Source organism: Coturnix japonica, chromosome 28 (genome assembly GCF_001577835.2).
Source record: "Coturnix japonica isolate 7356 chromosome 28, Coturnix japonica 2.1, whole genome shotgun sequence".
NCBI classification, from domain to species: Eukaryota; Metazoa; Chordata; class Aves; order Galliformes; family Phasianidae; genus Coturnix; species Coturnix japonica.
Window position 1 is genome coordinate 3,741,740 of NC_029543.1, and position 23,997 is coordinate 3,765,736.

Consider the following 23,997-nt stretch of genomic DNA (forward strand, 5'->3'; position numbering starts at 1 on the left):
ATAAACTTGTGCATCATGAGTGCCATGTGCTGGGATCTGTGCATGCGTCTTTGGGGATCCCACACACTGTGGGAAAGGGATGCTGGTGGCTTGAAATCTTTCATTGCTTTGGGAACCCTGGGCTGTTTGTTACGAAGATAAATGGTTTAAACCCCTGCATGCTTGTTTCTTTCATGGATATGGGGCTGGCTGGGCAGTTTGCAAGGAGCCTTGGATGGCTTGAAGCCTGCATGCCATCCCTTTCCAAGGTTAGAGATGCAGCCAAGGCTCTGAGGCTCTCTGACATGTATGCCCTTGGACTGGAGCCTAGATCCAGCATCTTAGTGGCTGTTGTTGCCTCAGCAAGAGGGGACATAACCCCAGCTTCCAGCTAGCAATTCCCAGGAGGAGCACAGGTGCAATCTTCAATCTATTCTGTCCTCAGCAGGGGAGTATTTAAACCCAAGCGGGATGCCCCCGTGGTTGGGTGAGTGTAGAGCTCTTGTATGAGTTGGTGACTGCTCTGAGTGATGGCAACGCCTGAGAGGGATCTGGGGGTGGTGGGGTGGGAAAGGAATTGGAACAGAGGGGGAAAGGAAGAGAAGTAACTTGGAGAATGGGAAGGCTAACAAGAAACCATCCTGATTGTGTCAATGCATCTGGCTAAGGAAGGGCTCACCATAGAAGTGAGTAGGGACCAGTGAGCCATGACACTCATCCTGTGAGCTCACATAAAGGATGCTTGTGGCTGGACTGAAGTGCTCCTTATCCTCCCGAGTATTTTCCACCTTCTCTTTCTTCCCTTTTACTCTATTAATTTAAAAGACCAATACCTTGCTTCTGCTTCTAGCTGTCCTCTTGCCGTGCTTGTACATTCTGCCCTTCGCTGTTTTATTTTGGTACCATTCCCCTTATGTTCCTTTCTGTAAGCATTTGCAGTATTTGCCAGTCAGAAGATGAACTGAGAAATTGAAGCTTTAGAACTTCAAGTTTAGAGAAGATGTGTTTGGAAGGGGTCTAAAGCGTGCAGTGAGGAAAACACATCAAACTTGCTGGTAAAGCTTTCCCACATTTAGAATACAGTCTCCAGCACATTAGTCTTTTGTTTGAGAGACAGGGTACATACACAGACATTCGGTACTGCACATGTTGATAGCTTTCTAGTTCCAGATATTGCAGCCCTCCCTGTCCCGCTACCTGCATGCGAGACGTGGAGAAATTCAGCAGTGTGAGAGCTGGGCAGCCAGTGCTGCTTCAGAAGATCTGACTGCATGCTCTGAAGGAGCTCTTGCAAAACTGCTTTTCCTCACTGCCCTGTGAAGGATGTTCTGCTGAAGTCTGCACTAATGATTCCAGATGTTTAGCTGAGCACTTCCCTCTTGATGGATCAGTTTAAGAAGGATAATAGAGTGTATAACTAGGTTCATAATATTTCAGCAGCACTTTGCTGAACGGACGCACTGTGATTGGTGCTGTGCCTCTGGCTCCTACAGCCCTAACTAGCCCAATTAAGCACCATTTCAGCATACTTTTTTTGTGTTTTTTTTTTTAATGTCTCTTCTTCCTGATTCTCAGCACTGCCCAAGGCTCCTGGGACACCAGTGGTGACAGAGACGACAGCAACGAGTATCACCATCACCTGGGACTCTGGAAATCCAGACCCTGTGTCCTACTATGTCATTGAATACAAGTCTAAAAGCCAGGATGGACCATATCAGATCAAAGAGGACATCACCACCACCCGCTACAGCATTGGGGGGCTCAGCCCCAACTCTGAGTATGAGATCTGGGTCTCTGCTGTCAACAGCATTGGGCAGGGGCCTCCCAGCGAGTCAGTAGTCACTCGCACTGGGGAACAAGCTCCTGCCAGTGCCCCCCGTAACGTGCAGGGACGAATGCTGAGCAGCACCACTATGATTATCCAGTGGGAGGAACCAGTGGAGCCCAATGGGCAGATCCGTGGCTATCGTGTGTATTACACTATGGAGCCTGACCAACCTGTCAGCAACTGGCAGAAGCACAACGTGGATGACAGCCTCCTCACCACGGTGGGCAGCCTCCTTGAGGATGAAACCTACACAGTTCGGGTCTTGGCCTTCACTTCCGTGGGAGACGGGCCTCTTTCTGACCCCATCCAGGTTAAGACGCAGCAGGGAGGTGAGTACTGCGTCACTCACCTTGGATGCACTGGGCTGCAGGAGGGAGAGGTGTTGGCCTATAGCATTATCCAGCTGTGACTGCTGTGTCACCAGAGCATCTTCTTCTTTACTAATCCAATTTGGTTAGAATAGAAGTAACTTTCTAGGAGGAGGTTTGGTCCAGCAACTGTAGCCCAAGGGACTGGAACGTGATTTTTGTTCTGTCTTTACTTGGAAAGACTGTTGTTTAACTGGGAAGGGCAAGCAGTTATGCAGGGGAGAATCCATTTTTGCTGATCTATTCTCCAGACCAAGATATCTTAAGGTTTCCACTTTATGTCTTTAATACATGTGAAAACTCTTTGCTGCTCAGGGAATAGTGAAGCTTAATTCTTTAAAGCACCCAGAAACTGCCCCCTCAGAGCTGAATGGGGGTGGCATTTTGCTGTTGACATGCTCTTCGCAACCAGGCTTTGAAGAAAACAGGGTAGGATTCTTCCAGTTAGCAAGTTAACGTTGTTCCTCCTGTCTCTCATCTCGCCTCCTCTGCCCCTTCGTGCCCCATGGGCTGCCCTTCTCCGTGCCAGTTCCTGGGCAGCCGATGAACTTCCGAGCAGAAGCCAAGACAGAGACAAGCATCGTGTTGTCATGGAGCCCTCCTCGACAGGAGATCATAGTGAAGTATGAGCTCCTCTTTAAGGAAGGAGACCACGGCAGAGAGGTGAGTCTGGAGAGGAGCAGCACTAAGGGTTTGGGGCCCTGAGGAGCATCCTGGCCCTCCGTTCCTTGAGGTGGCTGAGAAAGGGGAGCAGGGCAGGTGTCTGGGCAGGGCTCGCCTCTGCTCTTTTTTGTTTGTTTTTATTTTTTTCTTCCCCCCTCGCCCATCTCAGGTGCCGAGGAACTTCGAGCCAATGACCTCCTTCACCGTGGAAGGCCTGAAGCCCAACACTGAGTATGTCTTCCGACTGGCCGCCCGCTCGGCTCTGGGCCTGGGGGCCTTCACCCCGGAGGTCAGAGAGCGCACCTTGCAGTCTAGTAGGTGTCTCTCCTTTTCGCACCCTTCTCTGAGGGGAAGACAGTCAGGGAGCCAGAGATGGTGGGCCCAGGGGTATGGAGCTGTGGGGAGGATGTTTGCGGTGCAGTGGCTTTCCACCAACCCGGGGTTCCTGTAGCGGGCGGTGCATCTCTGGGACCTGATACCTTCTCTCTGTAGACGGAGAGGGCTGAGATGTGATTAAAACACGGGACTGGGGCATGCTCTGCGTGGCGGGCAATGTGAAATGACTTAACGGTGTCCATGCAATGGGTGGAGGGCTGCTATGATCTTGTGGGTGGGCTCAGCTGGCCCTGGTGCTGAGCATGCTCAGGGAGGATGGCAGCCCACCTTTGGGCAGCAGCTTGGCTGCCCACCATCAACAACCCAGCAGCCGCCTTCTGGAAGGCGGGCAGAAGCAATGGAACAGGGAGATGGTGGGGACTGAGGAGGAAGAGGAGGAAGGAAGGTGATGAATCAAAAGTCTGATTTTTTTCCTTTGGGCAAGGAGTCTTCATGCTGTTGTGAGCAGCCTTGTAGCTGCTGGGAGGAAGGCCTGCTTGTCCCAGTGAGCAGGGAATGGGCCCAGCCGGGCTCCAGCAGAGGGGAGAGAAGAGTCATAAGGAGGCTGGGAGGGATATTAATGACATCAGGATAGAGCGTATGCAACCAAAATGTGCTGGTTTTAGTTTAATGGATTGTCTCCCTTCGCTGTTGCCCTGGGGACAATAACCCTGGATGGCAATATTTCAACCTGGGCTTTTCACAGATCTTTGCTTTTAAATGAGGTGTTTTTTCACTGCATGAGTGGCTGTGGCAGCTGTTCTTTGTGTTTTCTGTCTCCTCTCATCTCTACTAAATCACTCTGCTGCAGTTTGGAGTAGCCGGGAGCAGAACTAACTCAGAAATGACTCCGGTCACCAGTGTGAGGAGAGTGTGTCTGCTCCCATCCCTCAATCCTTAACGAGGGGAGCAGTGGGCTGCTGGCGGGTGCCCGCCCTGTCTCCCTGTTGCAGTTGTCACTCCCTGCTGTCCCTCTTTCTTTTTCCCATCTTTCTCCTTCTCTCCCCCCAGGAGTGGGATGAAAGAGGAGTCTCTTTCTGTATAGACAGAATTCCTTACGGGGCTCTCAGTCCATTAAAACATATTTTGTTTTCTTGTTTCCTTCAAATGTTTTTTCCCTTTTTTCCCTTTTTTTTAATCTTTCTTTTTTTTCTTTTTTTTCTTTTTTTTTTTTCCATATTCTCTGTACATATCCAAAGAAAATCCTTTCCTGACCTGGCTGCAGATTCACTGGTTCTGATCCCAGAATCATACTGCCAAATGGGCCATTGCTACAGGGTGGGGGAAAACGAACTGAAAGAACCTGAAAAATAATTGTCAACCTTACCCACACTCTGCTTCTGTTTTGCAAGGGGTTTCCCTCCTTGAGATCCATGGGGATGGGAAGAAAAGAGTCTTGGATTTGTGCTTTCTGGCTGGAAGGAGGGCTGGGGGTGCCAATGTCAGCAGGGTTTTGTGACACTGAATATTTTTCCCTGATGGGTGAAGAGAAGGGAGTCCGGGAAAGGGGAAGGCTTTGGGTCTTTTTCTAACCTGGCACCTGCCCAGAGTGAGGCCTGGTTTATTTCTCTCTAGCTTAGCTTTCAGAGGGATAGTTTCATTAATTTAACACTCTTAAGAACATCAGTTGGGAGCTGTCAGTGTCCTGTAACACGATGAAACATTTTTTCCTGGCTGGCTGTTGGAGGAACGAGTCAATTCTCCCTGGTCCAGGCGACATCCTTCGGCTCACAGACCGTCTGGCTCGAGACAGGCTTTTGTGTCTTCCCTCTGCAGCTCCTTTTCCGTTCAGCTCCTCCTTGGCCTGCTCCATGGCTTTTCTTTCTCCTCTCTTCTGCTGTCTGCCTGCCTGCCTGCATGTTCTCTCAGCCCAATGAAACCAGCTCCCTGCTCTCTGTCTATCTGTCTCTTTCTGGGTGGTTTCATACCACGATGGCATCTTGTCTCTGCAGCAGCAAAGCCTCTCTCATCCTCCTGCAGCCTGCTGATGCTTTCAGTGCTCTCCCCCTCCTATCTCAGCTGGCAAGCATGTGCCTGCATGCCGCAGCCCTCCCTGCATTGCACACCTTTCTGCACAACACCCTCCCACCTCCCTGTCAGGCTGGCTCCTCCTGAGCATCATAACCAAAGTAAAATCCATTAAACTAAAGGTAAAGTATATTTTTCTTCTTGAAGTAGCTGGGTTTTAACTCTTCAAGTACCAGAGACATAGATTGTAAAAAAAATGACACTCTCATGATTGGAGGGAGCAGTTTTGCCTTTTCTATCTAGTCATGACCATCCAGGGCTCATACTCATAAATTTCAGCGTGCAGAGCACATGGCATCAGATGGGTGGCAGGGTGGGTGCTGTGATGCTGCATGTGTAGGCACAGAGGAACAAGGAGGATTTCTTACCCTCTGTTCCTTCCTAAGAAAGGATTTTTCCCCTACCCATTAGCTCTGCTCTCCTTCCCTTCCCCCCTTCCTCACAGTATATGAAGTGAAAAAAAGTATGTGAAGTCTATGGTACCTAAAGGGTTAAAAAACATTGTATTGTACAAGGTCAGTAAGGGTCATTCTTGTGGCTTGGACAGTCAACTTTAAAGCATGTAAAAGATGCAGTGCAGGTGAGTACTGGCTGGTCTCAAGCGGATTCACAAATACAGTCCACCCTGTCGCCGCAGGCTCACACACGTGTGTGGATCTGTGCACGCTGCCCTTTATCCTGGAGCCTGGGGGAGGGTGGGGAAGGGTTCCCAAAGAGCTGTCTGCATGGTAAAAATGAACCAACAGACTGAGCTGATATCTGCCTGGGCTGCGGCTCCCTTCCAGTGAAGGGATTTGTTGCAGAGGGGGACTCACAGCCTCCAGTCTGAGCTGCAGCACTTTCCCTCCTGCAGACTGCTCCCACTTGACCAATTCTGTCCCCACGCATGCATGCACATGTCCAGGGTCACACAGGTTGGTCTGGATTGTGAAGGAAACTCAGTGCCATGAACTCCCCTGATGCATCTCCAGTATGGGCAGCCAGCACTTGGTGGCTGTTTTCATCCAGGTGCTGTAGTCAATGAGAGTGATTGGGAGAAGGTCCAGGTGATATCTGGGCCTTCTCCCCCATCACCCACCTACCACTCTGCCTTCTTGACCAGAAAAAGAGCAGACGACCCCAAAAGGAGGCCTCCCTTCTGGGCCTCCCAGTAGGTTTCCATGCTGGAACATTAGAGGGTGAGTGAGCAAGCATGGCCACGCGCAGCAGCTGCAGTGCAAACAGTGAACCCAAGTACCAGCTGGAGCTCCAGCTCTGCTTACTGGGACTTTCATAATGAGTTTCAGGATGGAAAGGGTAGGTCAGGTCAGACCCTCTCTGCAGTGGGTTTCTCAGCTGTGGTGGCTTTGTCTCGACTGCTAAGTAGGAAAGGTGGCTTTTAAAGCACCAGCCTCAGTGGGGAATAAAAAGGAGCAAACAGCACTGGAAGCAGGTTGAGTCTTTATCCTCCATACCCTTAAAAGGACCTGAGTTGCAGGAAAGAGAAGCTCACCTCCATTCTGGAGATGTTGGTGCTGCATCCATCAGAGCAGAGAGAGCAAAAGAGGGAAGAAGAGCCATTGGTGGGAATCTGCCACCCAGCTCTCTGCCCCCTGTACAGGTAACTTACCAAAAGAGAATAGATTGGAGACCCAAATTGCTAGGTTTCTGCTGGCAGGGGGACTGTAACTCAGCCAGGCAGCCAGCTGTGGGGCAGGGCAGCGTCTAAAAGCCAGTCATGTGCAGAAACCCACCAGGAGTTTGGTCTGACCTCTTGTTCTCTCGTAAGAAAGTCTTATAAGTTAGCAGTTGAAGCATGGAAGGTAGGTAAACAGACTGGGAATGTTCTGGAAAGAGTCACTTTTGTACCAGTATTATTTTATTATTATGATTTCCTTTCTGATGTTTTTTTTTTGTTTGTTTGTATGTTTTAAATTATTGGCTTGATTTATATTTTATTTTCAAGTTTGTTTCATTGGGTTTTTGTTTATTTCACATGTTGTGTGTTACTTTGTGTGGCTAGCCATCACCAGGGACTGCCACCCAAAATCTGCTGCAATTTCTGATGATAAGGGTTTCATTCACTCCATGTAAACGCTGCCAAAGTGCAGTAATAAAGCATGAAAGTAGGAGAAGAGCACTCAAAACGTCCTACTGAACAAGGTGCTCAGTGCTGCAGTGTAAGGAAATATCTCTACCATTTTACAGAGCTCTTATTTCTCTTTAGTGGAGGCAAAAGCACGGAGATTTCACAGCACAAAGTGGGAAAAGTGGGACTTGGTTTAGCTGAGTACTTTAAGAAAGCTGGGCTTAAACATCTGCTGGTGACTCAGGGACAGCAGTGAGATGTTTGAACAAAATAATTTCTCAGTGAAAGAGCTTTCTGTTGATTGAAAACGAAAAAGAACACAGCGTTTGTGCACCCCCCTGCTGCTCTCATGTGGTGCATTGGGGCTCATAAGGACACCCTACTTTGCAGCTGGATCTGCAGAGTGTTAAAACTTATTTATCGCAGATTGACTGAGTTAAGTGAGAGTTGCAGATTTACCATCAGAACTGATCATTCTGCTTACCTGGGCTGATTGATTGCAATTAGTGGTTGAAAGAAGTCTGGTCTGCAGTTGCCCAGAGTGACCAGGTTATCGCCAGGGTACAGAAGTACCAGGTTTTCTCTGTTCAGCAGGAGACAAACCCATCCTCCCTACAGTCTGACCTGTAAGGGCATGGCTGTGCCAACCTGGGTGTGCAGTGTCCCACAGCCCGCTGAGCAGCTCTTGCTGCTGTCAGTGAGGGCAGCTCAGTGAACAGATTTCCAAAGGTGTCCTCCTGGGACCTTCCAAAATATCCTGCAGTAATTTGGACAGTAGGTGAAATGAGAGCCAGGTGTGCTGCTGTTTCTGAAAAACCCGCTGGTACTTGAGTACCTGTACAGACTCCTTTGCAGGACTTGTTTTTTAAGCTCTCCTGTCTGAGCACTTGCCCTCACCCAGCACTGCAGGCTCTTTGCTTGGCACCTGCCCGTCACCGCTCTGTTTTTTCTCCCTCTTCAGTCTGTGCACAACTAATAACTTACATCTGGATGTACAGTCTCTTAAACGTACACCTTCTAGCCAAAGATTTGCTTTTCGTAGTTACTTTACACTGATCCCTTCAAAGAAATTAGAGATCTCAGAGGCTGCACTTTGGCAACAAGTGCTTCACCAGCCAGGGCAGGATTTGCCAGACTGCTGTATGGCAGGAGCTAAAAGGAAGGCTCTTGTATAGGGTGAGACCCTGCAGGCTTGCTGACAGACCCCAAAGCAGCGGGACCCTCATGGCTAGCCCACTCCTATTTCAGTCCTTTGCTTAATCACATTTCAGTTTTGATGCCTCATTTAATTTCTGTTGGCTTTTTTTTTTTCTCCTTTTCATTAAAAAAAAAAAAAAAAAGACAACAACAAAAAGCTCTCTTCTTTTTTAATTTTATCTTCCTGAACCAAATTTTTGTACGTTTTATTTTAGATTTTTTTGTTGTCATTTTCTTTTTTTTGTTTCTTTTTTATCTTTCCCATCTTTTGTTTTTTTCCCCCTTCTTCCCTTTCCCTCCTGAATTTTCCCCCCTCGTAGAACCGTCTGCCCCCCCTCAAGACATAAAGTGCGTCAGCACCAGATCCACCGCCATTCTGGTAAGTTGGCGGCCGCCTCCGGCCGAAAGCCAAAATGGCGTCCTGGCCGGCTACAGCGTCTACTATCGAGCGCTGGACTCTGAGGACACGGAGCTTAAGGAGGTGAATGATATCCCCCCAACCACCAGTCAGATCCTGCTGGAGTCCCTGGAGAAGTGGACAGAGTATCGCATCACTGTCGTGGCTCATACGGAGGTGGGGCCGGGCCCGGAGAGCTCGCCAGTTATCGTCCGGACAGATGAAGATGGTAATTGCGCTTTTTCTGGTTTTATCCCGGCTTTTCCACGTGTCAAATCCCTTCTCCAGGTGTGGAGTGCTGTCTCCATTTGCCCCTCTGCAAAGTGGAGCTGTGGGCCCTGGGCCCCTCACACACTGTCCCTGACAGATGCTCCAATTGAGCAGTAAGAAACTGAATCCAGAGAAAGGAGGAGGCCGCTGCCAGAAATTACTTTAAAATGTTGAGAGTTCTTCCCACACATTCCTTGTTACTTGCTCCTCAGGCTTTCTGGTAGTGGTAAACAGGATGAGTCTCTTCACTAAAGCTCCAGAAAACTGTTAATGACAGACAGTTTACATTCCAGTTCAGTGGTCCACTTTGGAGACTTTTGGCACAAACACATATGATGACGAGACTTGAACTTCCCTGTTATTTAAGCAGTGAAATAAAACCAGGAAAAATGTGAATGTGTGCGTGAAGGGAGAACAGAAAACTCTGACAGTGAGGTAAACAAATAATAAAATCCAATAAATCAATAAGTCAGATCCTCAAGCTTTCTTCCAAAAAAAGAAAAAGCACTGGATAAGATCAAGTAGGTTTGTCCCCAGTGTTGGTCCTGTTTCTTTACCGTCTGCTTACATCCAAATGGATGGATACATTACGTTGGAATTACGGTTTTCTTGCAGATCAAGTTCTCAGGCACTGTTCTGTTTTAGTTTTATTGTTTCCCCACATTCCATCCAAGACATCTTTTGACCTGAGACAGCACAGCTGCTGTCACCGCCAACCTGCCTGACCTGCCCAGAAGGACTGGGAACACCAAGGGCAAGTCTCCCTCCACATCCTCTGCACCATAACATCCCTTGTCACATGGCCAGAGCTTTTCTGGCTCCTTAGATTATTAGCTTTGCCCTCAGAATTTGATCTGGAGCTCTATGGCTGAGCAAAGTGAGGAAAAAGAGGAACACCTGGGCTGAAATGGACCCGATGCAGATCTCTGAGTGGTGCAGATTAGATCCCCCAGAACTGCTTCCCCATCTCACTGAGTAAAGGCCAAATGCAGGTAGCGGGGTAACCAGATCGTCATTAGATCTCTCCCTTCTTTCAGGACTGTAGATTGAGCATGCATGTGCCCAATAATGGAAGTTATGGGCACCAGACAGAAATCCCCAAGTGACTCTTGTCCCTTCCATCCCTTCCTCGCAGTGCCCAGCGCGCCGCCTCGGAAAGTGGAGGTGGAGGTCCTGAACTCAACTGCAATCCAGGTGTTCTGGCGCTCTCCAGTCCAGAACCGCCAGCATGGCCAGATTCGCGGCTACCAGGTCCACTATGTGCGCATGGAGAATGGAGAGGCCCGGGGGCTGCCCCAGATCAAGGACATCATGCTGGCTGATGCCCAGGTAAAGGCTCACATCCTGCTCCAACTTCTTTTTCTCTTGTGGAAGCTTTGAGAGGGTGGGTGCTTCAGCCACCTTATCTCATTCCAAGCAATGTATTACTGGAAAAAAGCCTCTGTGACAAAGGTAGATGTTATCTTCCTGCAGTTCATTTGTGGTCCCAGAAAACAACTGTTGTGGAGGAGCATGAGCTGCTCTCCCAGCACTGAACTAAATACCATCCATTCCCCTGTGTCTGGGAAGTCTTTTAAAATAGACAAAGGCCACAGTGGAATCTTACTAATTTCTCCCACTCTACTTCTTCCTTCACGCTGGCCTGGTAACTTCCGACCATGTGTGGTTGCTTGCTCAGGGAATCCTTCCTCATGCTGTGTCTCTGTCTTTCCCTTCTTTCCCCTCTTGTATTCTCATATGCAAAACCTCTCTTGTTCTCTGCTCAGTGGGAAACAGATGACACTGCTGAATATGTAAGTAAAAGCAAAGAAAAATCCTCCCACCCTGGTTCTGTCCCTTCCCTTCTCCCACTTCCTGTTGTGGTGTGGTGTGTTTTCCTTTTTTTGTTTGTTTGTTTGGTTTTGCAGTGCCAGTGTGCCTGTTTTAAAGCCTGTTGTTGGTGTTCCCATGCATTGTCCCTGCCCTGTTTGCTCTGCTCTGCAACCCTGTGTCATTGTGTAGTTTGTCAGCACGTGGTGGTACTGCAGGGTTTTCCTTTTGGCTCTGAAGGAAAGACGAGTCTGCTGCTCCTCCACAAGGAAGCAGGTGGGACACTGAGGCTGGGAGGACCTTGAACACATCCTAAAGATGGGCTGCTCTGCCGCCACCCTGCCTTGTGTCTGAAAAACAAAGTTGGATTGAAAAGTGTTGGGTTTTCAAAGCCCTGTAACTTCCAAGGTATCAGCAAACGCTGTGTGCCCTGGAACGGCCAAAATTCTTAGGATACTTGTTCACACAAACCCTGAACTGCTGCTGGCCCTTCTGCCTTTCAAGTAGACCATAAAGTCATCTTGGCTGTTTGGCATTTGCTGCTTCTGCTAATGGATTCAGTGATCTTATGGCTGCAAAGCAGTAGGAGAAAGCATTTCCTTGCAGGAGCAGAGTCCCAAGATAATACACTGCTACAATGAATATATGTATGTCTCCCAGAGATTGCTGAGAGCCCTACAAAAGCAAGGGGCTCGTTACACATGGAGAGGCTGCATTGCTTGCCTGAAATGTTAATAGAACTCAGTGGTGTGTGCGAAAGCAGGACAGGTTTTTTGACTCCCAGAAGGCAGACCTGTCTCCCTAGCTAATGGCTTCCAAACTTGATTGAAGTCCTGCTGTTTTGAAGCGCTGCCTTTCCACCTCGCGCTCAGCTCTGAGGGCAACACAAATATTTTCAGCACCAGAAATTTTCCAAGTGCTGCCCTGTAATTTCATTTTTAAAGAACTGAGAACAGAAAGGGTGAGGGGAGAAGGCGGCCATGAAACAACACACAAAATTCACATCTCCCTCCTTCTCAGAGCCTTGGAGAAAACCCTGCTGCAGTGCCCCCATCCTTTTTGGTTTAGCATGGGTATTCTGTTACAGCACAGCCCTTGGAAGAGCTGAGTGCTTTATGGGGAAGGGCTGTTTTTGAGGTCCATCTTCCAACAAAAGCTTTTGGGAGCCAGGTGTGGTGAGGCTGATAGAGGAGGGAGGAAGGAGGGTGCTGGGGATTTGGCAGAGAGTACTTAACCTGCAAGCAAAAACTGTCGTCTTGCACTTTGTGTTAAAGCAATCCTTTTAATATTATGAAGGCATTATAAAAATATCTCTGAAGAGAGAAGGGAGGGGATGAAGGATAAAAACACGTAATCTCCTTGAAACCACTGAAACCTCCTCTGAGACGGCGCAGTGAAGAGGAACGCTTTGAAGAATGTAACTCTGTTTTGATGGCTGAAGCAGTTTGTATTGAGATACGGGTTGTGTGAGAGGTAGATCTGGAAGGGAGCACATTGAATCAGGGCCTGCAGAAACACGCTGTGTTTACAGAGGGGCTGTTTGTGGCTGGGGTGTGCGTGCTGCTCGCCAGAGTAACGTGGCCCTTGTCCTCTTGCAGTTGCCACATCTGCCTAGTTACCCCTGAGTGCCTTGTGGTTTCAGATTCAGTGAATGTTCCTGCATGAAAAGACCCGAGATTCCCACAAGGAGAGATCTACCTGTGTGAATGTTCATAAATATTTACACCATTTTTTTTGGAATCTTGCAAACAGGAGATGGTCATTGCTGGGCTCCAGCCTGAGACTGCATATTCCATTACCGTAGCCGCCTACACCATGAAAGGAGATGGTGCTCGCAGCAAACCAAAAGTGGTCACCACTAAGGGTGCAGGTAAGACTTCTTTTTGATCCATTGCAGTGCCCCAGTTTCATAACATCCTGGAGCAAAGAAGCTTCTTTCATCTCACTCTCCTCAGAACAAATGCCATGCTGCCTCTGGAGAAAAAATTAGTAAGGCAGAAGATCCTTTATTCTGCAGAGGTAGTTTTCAGTAAATGAAATAATTTTCTCTTAAGTACTGCAGGAAGTCCCACACATTCAGAAATACAATAGTGGACAAATTCTTTGCTTGTAATCTTGTGCACTGTAAATTCCAGTGCACCAGAATTAAGAGAATCTTTGCCTGAACTGACCTGTGTGGTGACACTGGATAGATTCTGCAGCTTTGATGGTGGGCACATGCATGTACCGTGGGGAACAGGAGACCCAGAGGCCTGTTGTCATGGTGCTTACTTGCAAAGAGCTGAAAAGCAGTAGAGACACAGTGAAGGCTTATATTGCCCAGCCTTCTGTTCTTTTTGTATTGTTCCTGAACATACCTTCCCTCTTTGCCCGGGACTTGTGATGAGTAGGGAGGAAAACAGTGACAGTATTGACCTTTTCTTGCAAACATTTCTGCAGCCTGGGCTTGCTCTGCACATACCACCCAGATTCATTCCTCCCTTTGCCCTATACTTCGTGGCAAATTCTGACAGCCTCAGTGCAGGGGATGCAGTGTCAAACTAGGACAGCAGGGCCTGAAAGGAGCGACAAAGGTCACCAGGGTACTCCTCGTTCTTCCACACAGTTGTGCTGCAGGCAGAAAGGAGAGAGATGTGTTCCACCTGTCCTCTCAGCATCTGCCTTCCTGTGATCGGTGCTGTCCCAGACTGAGCTCTGCTGTGCAGTATGGGAAAGGTTTTGTGTAATGGAGTGAGGCTGTTGTGCCTGCACCTGGTTGTTGGACTGTGGTTACCTTCTGTCACCCCATCTTGCCCTTGCTCAGGCTGTCAGGTAATGGCGTTCTGCCCTTGTCATTTCTTTTCATTGTCTAATGTCATCCCTGGCTGCCTGTTCGTTTTCTTCTCAGTTGTGGGGCAGTTATCTTCACCCTGCTTCTAGCAGCTTCATAACTGACATCATCTCTTGTTTCTAGAAGAATGTTGTTCTCTGCCTCTACAGTGGTCAAAGGCCTTTGGGTCAGTGCGGCATAATTAACCCAGAGACCTCTGCTCAGTCTCTGGAGGCAGCACAGACCCTCAGCAGAGTGCACAGAACAGAGAGGGCTTGGGGGCTTGAAATGTGCAAAGCTGGAGCAGCAGCTGCCCTCTGTGCTGTTGTCTTTTTCTCAGTCCCAAGCTGATCCCATGCTATGTTTCTGTCTTCAGACAAAATGAGAATTCAGCCATTCTTTCCCTTCTTGTGTCTCCTTCATAGCTAAGAGATGTTACATAGGAGAACAAGGTTTATTTCCAGGACGTAGGAGGAAATAGCAGGGTACATTTGGATGCTAACATCCAGTCCTCACATTCTGTAGCATCAGTTTGCTGCCAGAAGCTTTTTCCTTCACTTTCTTCTCCTTCCCCCTCCAGCTTTGCCCATGTGTCTTGCCACTCTCTCTCTGGTGCTCTCCTCTCATGTCCTTCTTCCTGAGCTCTCTGCCTTCTTCACTTTTTCTCTCCGGAGCCTTTTTTCTCCCTCCCTTCCTTCCTCTCTTGTCACTCTCTTGTCCGCCTCTCCCATGTCTCCCCATTAGGATTTGTAGTGCAGGTGATCAGTTGCAGAGGGATGTTTTCTCCAGCACAGCAGCTATTGCCCAAAACTCAATTTTCCCCAACTTGAAATAGCTATTAAAAAAAAAAAAATCTTTCAAATGGTTCTGTAACATTCTTATCTTCTTTGCAATGTTGACTCAATATACCTTCTGAGAAGAGAGATCTTTTTCTTTATCATTCAGGGCTAGGGGCTGAATTTAAATACAGTAATACATCCCATTTTCTCCTTTACTGTCCAAACCAATTACAAACTAAAACACTTCCCCCTGCTTTCTTCTCACCTTTCTCCAAAACAATATTTGTTGTTCAAATGTAATATTTTCAAGCTCAGCTGACTGTAGTAACATCTGTGATAAACAGAAACATAAAGGTAATGGCATTGTTTTTCTCTGTAATGTGTTTCTTCGGTATTTCCAAGAGAGGATCTCCTGACACTGCCCCCTAGGCACCTGCTGGCAGTTCAAAGGGAGCGAAGCATTTGTTTCAGAGACAGCACCTCATCCCTCTGTTCACTTGTCAGTCGTTACACTCAGCAGAGTGGTTTTCCCTGGAATGACTGCCAGGATCCCTGCCACATGCAGCATCCTTCCCCGCCAGCTCCCTCCTGCTTGCTTTGTTAGCTGCACTGCAGCTTTCCACCCTGCCAACTCTCAGTCAGGCACGTGCTGCCAGAGTGGGCCGGGGTTGTTCTTATACTCCATTCTCTCTCCCTTTCCTGCTCAATCAGAAGAAACACTAAGGCATAGAGAAGGAAATTAGATCTTTAATAGTGGAGTGAATGTAAATGATGTGTGAGCTGCTGGAATTAATGCTCTGATTTCTCCAGCTTCAGAAACCTCTGGGCCTACACATGTCATTTAACTGTGGCGATAGGCTTGCTCTGCTGTCAGGCTTAGCCAGGGCTCATTAGGCAGAGGCACTGCTGAGGACCTGCAGTATTCCCCAAATATGGAGGGACTAACTGGCAGAGTGAGGAGGGAGCTAGCTTGGAAAACACCAACACTCAGATGTCTTTTCCCTTCACCCAGAGGGGAGAAATTTCAGCATCTCTTCCTGTCCTGCACCTTGCACAAATTTTGGGCTCTTGTTTCGACTTCCTGTGTGCTTCTCTATATCCAACTGGGTGATCAGATGCCTGCCAGACTTACTTCAGCTGGCCTCATGCTGGCTGCTCAGGACCTCAGGCTGCCCAGACTTTCCTTCCCCATCCTATATTACTTCACGCACAGCTGCTCTGGCCTTCCCAGCCTGAGCCAATCTGTTCTAGTCTCCTTCTGCATGAGCTGTGTTGTTTAATGGAGAGAGTGCAGGAGTTTAGGGGACTCCTGCACTTGTTTGTCCCTGTGCTGTGATGCAGTCTGCTCAGGTGGGGAGGACTGCTGAGTTTGTTCTTCCCAGCTATGGTAAAGTGGTCCAGTGATGAGAGGGCAGCAAGGCTCACCTTTACTTTCTGAGGACAAGGAAGAAAAATCCCAAAACACGTAAGAACATCTCAGTGACAGTGCATCTCCTCTCCTAAACTTGATAAAGACCACCCACTGTAGAGTGGGTGGGTAGCAGCAGCCTGGGTTAGTGAGGTACACAAGGTCAAGGTGAAAACTTGCCGCCAATTTGAGGAACCTATGCTGCAGCCCAAGAGTCTCTGCATCTCCTCACCAGCCACCCTAACACATGGCTGAAGCTGTTTCTCTTCTCTCCCAGTCCCAGGGAAGCCCATCCTGTCTGTGCACCAGACAGAGGAGAATACTCTTCTGGTGAAATGGGAGCCTCCATTGGATGCAGAAGGCCAGGTGATGGGCTACCGGCTTCAGTTTGGCCGCAAGGATGTTGATCCCCTGGCTACTTTGGAGTTCTCTGCCCTGGAGGATAAGTACACCGCTCCCAGCATCCACAAAGGCGCCACATATGTTTTCAAGCTGGCCGTGAAAAGCCGGGCTGGCTTTGGGGAGGAAGCTGTGCAGGAACTCACCACCCCTGAAGATATCCCCAAGGGTTACCCCCAAATCCTCGAGGCGAGCAACGTCACTTCCATGTCGGTCCAGTTTGGCTGGCTCCCCCCCGTGCTGGCCGAGAGGAATGGAGCCATCGTCAAATACACCGTGGCCTACCGGGAAGCCGGTTCTCCCGGCAACCCACTGGAAAAAGACCTGCCCCCCTCCCCAGAGAACTCGTACACCCTCAACGGCCTCAAACCTAACACTGCCTATGATGTTAAAATCCGTGCTCACACCAGTAAAGGCCCCGGGCCGTACAGCCCGACCGTCCAGTATCGAACGTTCCAGCTGGATCAAGGTAGGACTTACCGGTTTCTCCTCCCTCTCTCTCCTTGTAACCGGGGCTGGTGCCAGGAGGCAGAGAGCTGGAGAGGTAAAGCCAGGCTCAGCCAGGCTCGTGAGTAAATGCAGAGCACTCTGGTTTCACACTCAGTCCCTCAGCTCCTCTCTGCCTTGTGCCAGGTAAGTCTCTTTTACCACTTTCTTCTAAGTTAAGTCCGGACACCCTTCTTTCACTGGCCCCTGAAGTATGGAGCCAGTCACTATACAGGTGGGAAGAGCATTTTCTTCAGCTTTTGCAAACAGCCAAAAGAAAACAGAAAAATCAGAAAGCCTCAGTTGTTACCTGGGATGGGTTTCCTCACCTGAGCATGCTCAGAAAGCCAGCACCTCGTTTCCTGCAGCAGCCACCTAGACCCATAGTGTGCACTGAGCACGGACAGGGTGAGGGGCAGAGCCACGCACCCTCCCTCACCCTCTCCAGTGTTAGGCATGGGGACAGGGAGCATTAGGAAGTGGACCTTGGCAAAACTCAAGCAAAGTGTGAAGGAAGGAGCAAGCCCTTCCATTCTTGCAGCAGCAGCCAGACCGTGACTGGCAGACCCTTTTGCCAGTGTCTGACATTGTCTTCCTTCTGTTTCTTGCTCTTCCTTTCCTCTGTTGCCTTTTCTTCTCCTTTCTCCCCTTCTTCCTCACTTTTCTCTCAGCAGTTTTACCCAAAAACTTCAAGGTGAAGATGGTGACAAAGACATCTGTCCTTTTGAGCTGGGAGTTTCCTGAGAATTACAACTCTCCCACTCCATACAAGGCAAGTAAAAAGCAAGAATCAGAACTGTGTTCCTTCTCAGTTTCCTGGGAGTCTTGTCAATTTACTTAAAGAACAGATTATAAGAGCCAGGGATTCTGGATCTGGTTCTTAGATATGGGCAAATAATGGTTAATCTCTAGATCAAGCAGATGTGCTGATAATCAGCCTGTAGGGTTGCACTCTGAGCTCTGCTACAAAACCTTTGTCTCTCTAGGCAAGCTACCACACTCTTCCCATTTTCAGATAAAAAGTTCTCTTTGGAGAGAAGTTTTAAGGCCCTGTCTGCCTTATGCCTTGGGCCAGACAGCTCCCCACTCAGTGGCTCCTGTGCCTGTGTTTGCACCCGCTCTGGCTGGAGCAGGGCACAGTCAAGTGGCCCATGTTCTCTGCAAACCAAGGCAAAGGAGTCCAGTTGTCTAGGCAATATCAGCCTTGCTCATGGTACATCTTTGCTGCCTCTTCTCCCTGCACAGATCCAGTACAATGGACTGAATGTTGATGTGGATGGCCGCACCACCAAGAAACTGATCACCAACCTGAAGCCCCACACATTCTACAACTTTGTTCTCATGAACCGGGGCAATAGCATGGGTGGCCTGCAGCAGAATGTCGCTGCCTGGACCGCTGCTAACATGTTGTCTAGGAAGCCAGAGGTGACGCACAAGCCTGATGCTGATGGCAACGTGGTGGTGATTCTCCCTGATGTGAAGAGCTCTGTGGCTGTCCAGTAGGTTTCTGGTAAACTGCAGACTTGGTGTACTCAGTTCATGATGCAGGGCATCAGCATTGATGGCTGGAGCCCATAGCACATACTCACAAGGACTGCAACAGAGAGTTTGTTCCCTGTGTGTTCAAACATTGTTTGAGTCTCATCTTGTGGAGCCCCTTCCTGGGGCTAACATGTGCCACAGGAACGCAATGGGAGGCATGTTACATGGGGCTGTCACTGAATCCAGAAACAGCAATAACAAGTGTGAAAAATTAAAGATAAGGGGTTTACTGGGCTGAGCCATGGGGAGTGGGTGGGCAAACCTAGCTTTCCTCTTTCAGTGTGTGCACTCTCCTGTCAACCCCAGAATGAGATTCAGGCCTATTTGTTCTGATTATTCTCAACTCTTAGAGCTTACTACATTGTGGTGGTGCCTCTGAGGAAGTCCCGTGGAGGACAGTTCCTGAACCCGTTGGGTAGCCCTGAAGAGATGGACCTGGAGGAGGTGAGTGTGGCTGAGACTGCAGCCAGCTGTAAGGGAGAGAGCAAAGAGCATAATGGATGTTATGGTGACTGGAGATCCTGGGAAGGGTGGGTTTGGGGCATGTGACCTGTGTTCCCAGGAGCTAAAATGAGACTAATTGGAGTGCCATGGTTTTGCTTTTCCCTCTTCCTGTTCCCTGAAGGTGCTGAAGGCATCAGTACTCACAGTATTCTTTCCTTCCTCCAGCTTGTTCAGGACATTGCCAGGCTCCGACGCCGAAGTTTGCGTCACTCCCGTCAGCTGGACTTCCCCAAGCCCTACATTGCTGCCCGTTTTCGTTCTCTCCCCAACCACTTCATCCTGGGCGACATGAAACACTACGACAACTTTGAGAACAGAGCCCTAGAGCCAGGGCAGAGATACGTCATCTTCATCCTGGCAGTGCTCCAGGAACCTGAGGCAGTAAGTGCTGCCTTACCCTCCTTAGATGCTTGTAGCCCTGCTGTCCCCATTATCAACCAGAGACAGCAGCTGCAGGGGCAGCTCTCTTGTAATCTGCCTGCAGGTCTCCTGCCCCCTTGGCATTCTCTGTAACTCGCTTCCACCAGATGTTAGAGCTTTAGGGTTTTTTTCTTAGCAAAAGCCTTCCAGTCCAGCTGTGGACTATTGGAGCTGTTTGTGCTTGTGTCTACACCCAGCAAATGTGCTGTTCCTTGCAGACAGGCTGACGACACGAGCATCTTGTTTGCTGCATCTGCGTTTTGTCAGTCTCCTTAGGCAGGACTTGCTACACTTGTGGCTCCAGATTTGAGATCAGAGAGGAGGGTACTGAACTATCAGCAGTACACTTCAGTTCAGGGATCTCTGGGTCAAAGCCTTTACAAAACATAATTTCTTTTATAGGCTGCCCCTGTATTCCTTAGAGCAGTGACCCCAGATGTCCTGCTTTGAGACCAGCATGCCACATGTCCTGGTTATCGCTAAGCTCCCCACCGAACAGAGAAGGGAGCATTTTTTTAATGGAAAACTAGACCTGCTCTCTGCTCTCTTCACCACTTCAGCACCACAGCTCATTTCAGCGATGTTGTGTTTGGCTGTATGAAAATAACTGCTTTAATATTTACCTGCCCTCCTCCTCATGCACAATAGGAAGCAGTTGAATACTTTGTTGTTTCTAAATCCCCCTATGGAATTGTAGCAGGGAGCTATTTGAAATTAAGGGTTTTCAGAGGGATTTTTCAAAATAAATATTTAGTTGTGTATTTGATATTAAAGGATTAGGCTGACACGCTTCTGAATGCGTTTCTCAATCGGATTACTGCAGCTTGTGGTAGTTTTTGCTTTAGAACGAGGTACTGCATGCTCACTCACAACAGCCTGCCATCACACCAGCTGCCTCACATGAAGCAAAGTTGTAGTCTTGCTGAGAGCTGATAGAGTTTCTGAAAACCCAGAGCCCAAATCTCCTGTTCTTGTCCTATCCCGGACTTTTCATTCAAACCAAGGCCTGCCAGTTCAACTCTGTGTGCTTCAGTTTTTGTAGTTTCTGTGTAAGATGGGACCACATGTTTCCTGGGGTGGGAAGGTTGTGGCAGGCAGTGCTGCTTAGCTGGGACTCTTTCTGAAGAGCACAGCTCCATGCAAAGGAAGCAGAGGTGACATGTTACAATGAATTATTTTAAGTCATCAGACCAGACTGTTCATAAGCATTAGTTTTTGTTTTAATTCCTTCCCTTTTTCTCTGTTATCTCTTCTATAATACAACATGTTTGTCTATCATTTTCAGTCCCCGTTCCCTCTCTGAACTCTGTTCCACAATTTTTCATGTTTTCCAGACTTTTGCTGCTAGTCCATTCTCTGACCCTATCCAGCTGGACAACCCTGACCCACAGCCAATCATTGATGGAGAGGAAGGGCTGATCTGGGTCATTGGGCCCGTCCTGGCCGTGGTGTTCATCATCTGCATTGTCATTGCCATTCTGCTATACAAAAAGTAAGTTATGCTTCTTGCCCAAATCTGTGACAGCTATGAATCTCTCCAGTAATAACCCCAAAAGGCAGTTTCCTCCTTGGTCCTAAAGTTGTTATTTGGAGGAGCAAATCGTCCCACCAGCACCAGAGAGGAGTCTTAAGGTAAAAGTGCTGAAACAGTGAATAGTTTCTGGAAGTCTCTTTTCCTTGGATTTCTGAGTAGCTCATGGTACATAGATAAGAGTAGAAGCCCCTTGAGAACAGACAGGTCAACACTGTGCAGCAAAAAAAGAGCAGGAAGGGCATGAGAAGTTGAGCAAAATAAGAAAAGAGGCAAGATGGCAGCTCTGGCCAGTACAGCTGTGTCCTTGGGGACATTAGCCATTATGGAGAGAGCTCAATTAACCCTGCTCCACCTTTCATCTGCAGAGGTGCATTTGCTTATGCACATGTATATCCTTTATGTCCCAGAACGTGTGAAGCTGCTAAACACAGAAGTGCTGTAGGAAGCAGGGTCTCAGGTGTTCCTTGTTGGTGTTCATTAGCACTGGGGAGTGCCGGTCTCACCTTCCACCTGTGTTACCAGGGGTAGAGCTGAGCAAATGTTTCCCAATTATTCTACAGTTCCTTTCTAATCTGGACATTTGTCTTGTCTTTTCTCCACTCACTGCTTTCCTGGACAGCAAACCAGACAGGTAAGAACACCAGATTTGCCATTTACTAAGGTTCTTTCTGTGTGGGCTGGCTGTATGTTAGGCCGTATTTACTGTCTCTGGTGATGGGGCTGTATTGGCATTGTTTCTACTGCTAGGTCCTTTGTAAAGGACACCCACCCAAGATCGTGTTTGAATTGGGGCAGAAAAAGGAAAGAAGTGCCAGCTTTCTCCTGCTTGTCTGTCCCTAAATATAATGGCCTTTCTCAAGCTAAGCAGCAGCAACAGTAAGCAACCAATAAAACCATGGGTTAATAGAGCAGGGAAACATGTATTTGTGTTGTAGTCAGAGATGAAAGTGGGTTTTCTTTATGGCAGCAGTGTCCCATGCAGGCTTCTCCGAGCCACTGCCATACTAGAAACAGAATCTCACCAGCTGAGCTGTCCTCACCCTATTGCAAAAGCAATTCTTGCCCCATCAGCAAGGGACTTCTGACAGTATGCTTGTAACTGCAGAATGAGAAATCGTTCAAACGTTTTCAAGGCTATGAGAGGTAACGGATGAGTTTAGCCAATGAACTACTTAACAGCAGCTTCAGAACTGCTGAAAAAATAAACTACTCCTAAACTCCAGAGTGGTGTAATTCCAAAATACTGCCCCATGCAGTGCTGCCAGGGCTCTTGCCACTTCTTCTAGTTATTAATGACGTTAAGAGACAACTAGCAGTGCACTGAGCAAGCTTCTGTCTGCCTACGCAATTACCATTATTGCTGTGGGCATATTATGGGAGGCATCTGTGCAACCCGAGCAGGAGAGGTGAGGAGCTTTACAGCCATCTTGTGAGAAAGGCTTGGACAATATTTGCAAGCCCTGGGGTGTGGGTACTTGTTCTCTGCTCATTCAAAAAGTTCTCCTTCCAGCTGCTTGTCACTGTTCCCTTGCCAGGGGTTATCACCTCTTCAGATCAGTGCTGGGCTTTGCTTCCAAATTCTTTTCAAGGAGAATGAGCCAGGTCAGCAAGGACTTTTAAACTGCCTCGGCTAACCTAGCATGTTTTAAGCAGAATAGATTTTGAAGCACTTTCATGTGCAGCTCAGCTGGCATGTCATAGCGGGCTTCAGCTTCTGGCAAGGAGATGAGACAGATCTCAGCAGGCACAGCTGTGATGGGAGAGGATGTGTCTGTGCTGGTTCTGAACCCACATTTTTAGGGTTCGATAGATCAAAAAAGGTTGAAAACCACTGCCCTGACTTTTCTGTCTGCACCAAGGCAATAAGAAATCCTAAACAAGCCAACAAATAGCAGTACTTCATGTCCAAGGTCATGGCTGGGAGATTCTGTACTTTTCCAAATGATTATGTTGGCTCTAGTTCTCTCAGCCTTAGAGTGGCTTGGCCAGAACTGGAACATTTCCACTTGCAGAGCTCTGCAAAGTTAAGTGGAGTTTTGTCTGTGCAGGGGGGCTGTGGTGTGGGTTCACAGTACCTCATCTGCTCCTTGTTACCTCTCTGTACTTCTGCTGTGTGAAGGGGGAACTTCCAGACTTGCATGTAAGCTGCTGAGCTGTTATAAAACCCATCAAGTGCTGCAATGATAAAACATTCCAGACCTCAACCCTTTTCTGTTGTGTTTTGTGTAACTTGCATCCTTGTTCAGGGCACAGCTGTAGCTGGCCCTGATTTCTGGGGGAGCTGAAAAGACCGAAAGGCCTCTAAGCTAAGCTGATTGTACTTTTAATCTTTTTTTTTTTTTTTTTTTTTTTTTTCTCCATAAGTATTTTGTTTTTTTTTTTTTTTTTTTTTTTTTTAAGCAAACGGAAAGATTCAGAGCCACGCACAAAGTGCCTCCTGAACAATGCTGAAATTACCCCTCACCACCCCAAGGACCCTGTGGAAATGAGGCGCATCAACTTCCAGACTCCAGGTAAACGGCTGCAAACTGGCTTCTCTCACTAGGAATGCAGAAGCAGAGCCCCTTCCCCAACTCCTTCCTGCCACACTGCTGTGGTGTTGCTTTTGAGACCTAGTGCTAACCTAGCATGCAGCCAGGGAGCCTCAAGACTTGCCTTTGCTAAGCAAGACTGATGAAATAAACCTTTCCTGGGAAACCATGAGGGCCTTGCAGACTGTACCAAGCAATTGCAAGGCAGAAAGAAGAGCTTTCCTGGCTACCTAGCTAAAGAAATCGGTGCATTCTGGGCAAAGTACATAACCACAGGTGTAGCCATGCCAAGCTTGCCTGCCCACCAGCACTGCCATACAGCCTTGTGCTGGGAAACCCTGGGGTGGGAGAGGTAAAGCATGGCAGGGCCATGTGCTTCAGCTGCATCTGTAACTGGTGCTTCTTCTATACACACCAAAAAGGTCCCATTAGGAGCCAGGCCTGCCCTGTGGGTTGTAAGGACAGAGAAAGGCAGCTGGTTGCTTTGTGAAGGAGAGGCAGCATCTCCTCCTTTAGCATACAGCTGCTAAGCTGGCATGTAACTATGCTGTGTCCCAGCAGAGAGGCCAGTCACCCATATCCCCATGTACATGCATGTCTAAG

The 23,997-nt window shown here is 48.4% G+C and overlaps 1 protein-coding gene across 14 annotated transcripts in view; it reads left to right on the plus strand.

The window, feature by feature from the left end:
• The window catches only part of PTPRS (protein tyrosine phosphatase receptor type S), a 106,470-nt gene that overhangs the window by 62,725 nt on the left and 19,748 nt on the right, over positions 1–23,997 (plus strand). For 6 of the 14 annotated variants that reach the window (XM_015886437.2, XM_015886430.2, XM_015886432.2 and 3 more), the window contains 15 exons: positions 1,555–2,136; positions 2,705–2,838; positions 3,008–3,152; positions 8,827–9,132; positions 10,309–10,502; positions 10,940–10,966; positions 12,735–12,852; positions 16,256–16,846; positions 17,535–17,635; positions 18,109–18,362; positions 18,756–18,849; positions 19,075–19,290; positions 20,664–20,821; positions 21,483–21,494; positions 23,264–23,376. In XM_015886437.2, coding sequence (XP_015741923.1) covers positions 1,555–2,136; positions 2,705–2,838; positions 3,008–3,152; positions 8,827–9,132; positions 10,309–10,502; positions 10,940–10,966; positions 12,735–12,852; positions 16,256–16,846; positions 17,535–17,635; positions 18,109–18,362; positions 18,756–18,849; positions 19,075–19,290; positions 20,664–20,821; positions 21,483–21,494; positions 23,264–23,376 — 3,045 coding nt within the window. The remainder of the gene's footprint in view (positions 1–1,554; positions 2,137–2,704; positions 2,839–3,007; positions 3,153–8,826; positions 9,133–10,308; positions 10,503–10,939; positions 10,967–12,734; positions 12,853–16,255; positions 16,847–17,534; positions 17,636–18,108; positions 18,363–18,755; positions 18,850–19,074; positions 19,291–20,663; positions 20,822–21,482; positions 21,495–23,263; positions 23,377–23,997) is intronic. The other 8 variants (XM_015886431.2, XM_015886438.2, XM_015886433.2 and 5 more) reach the window with 5 other exon arrangements.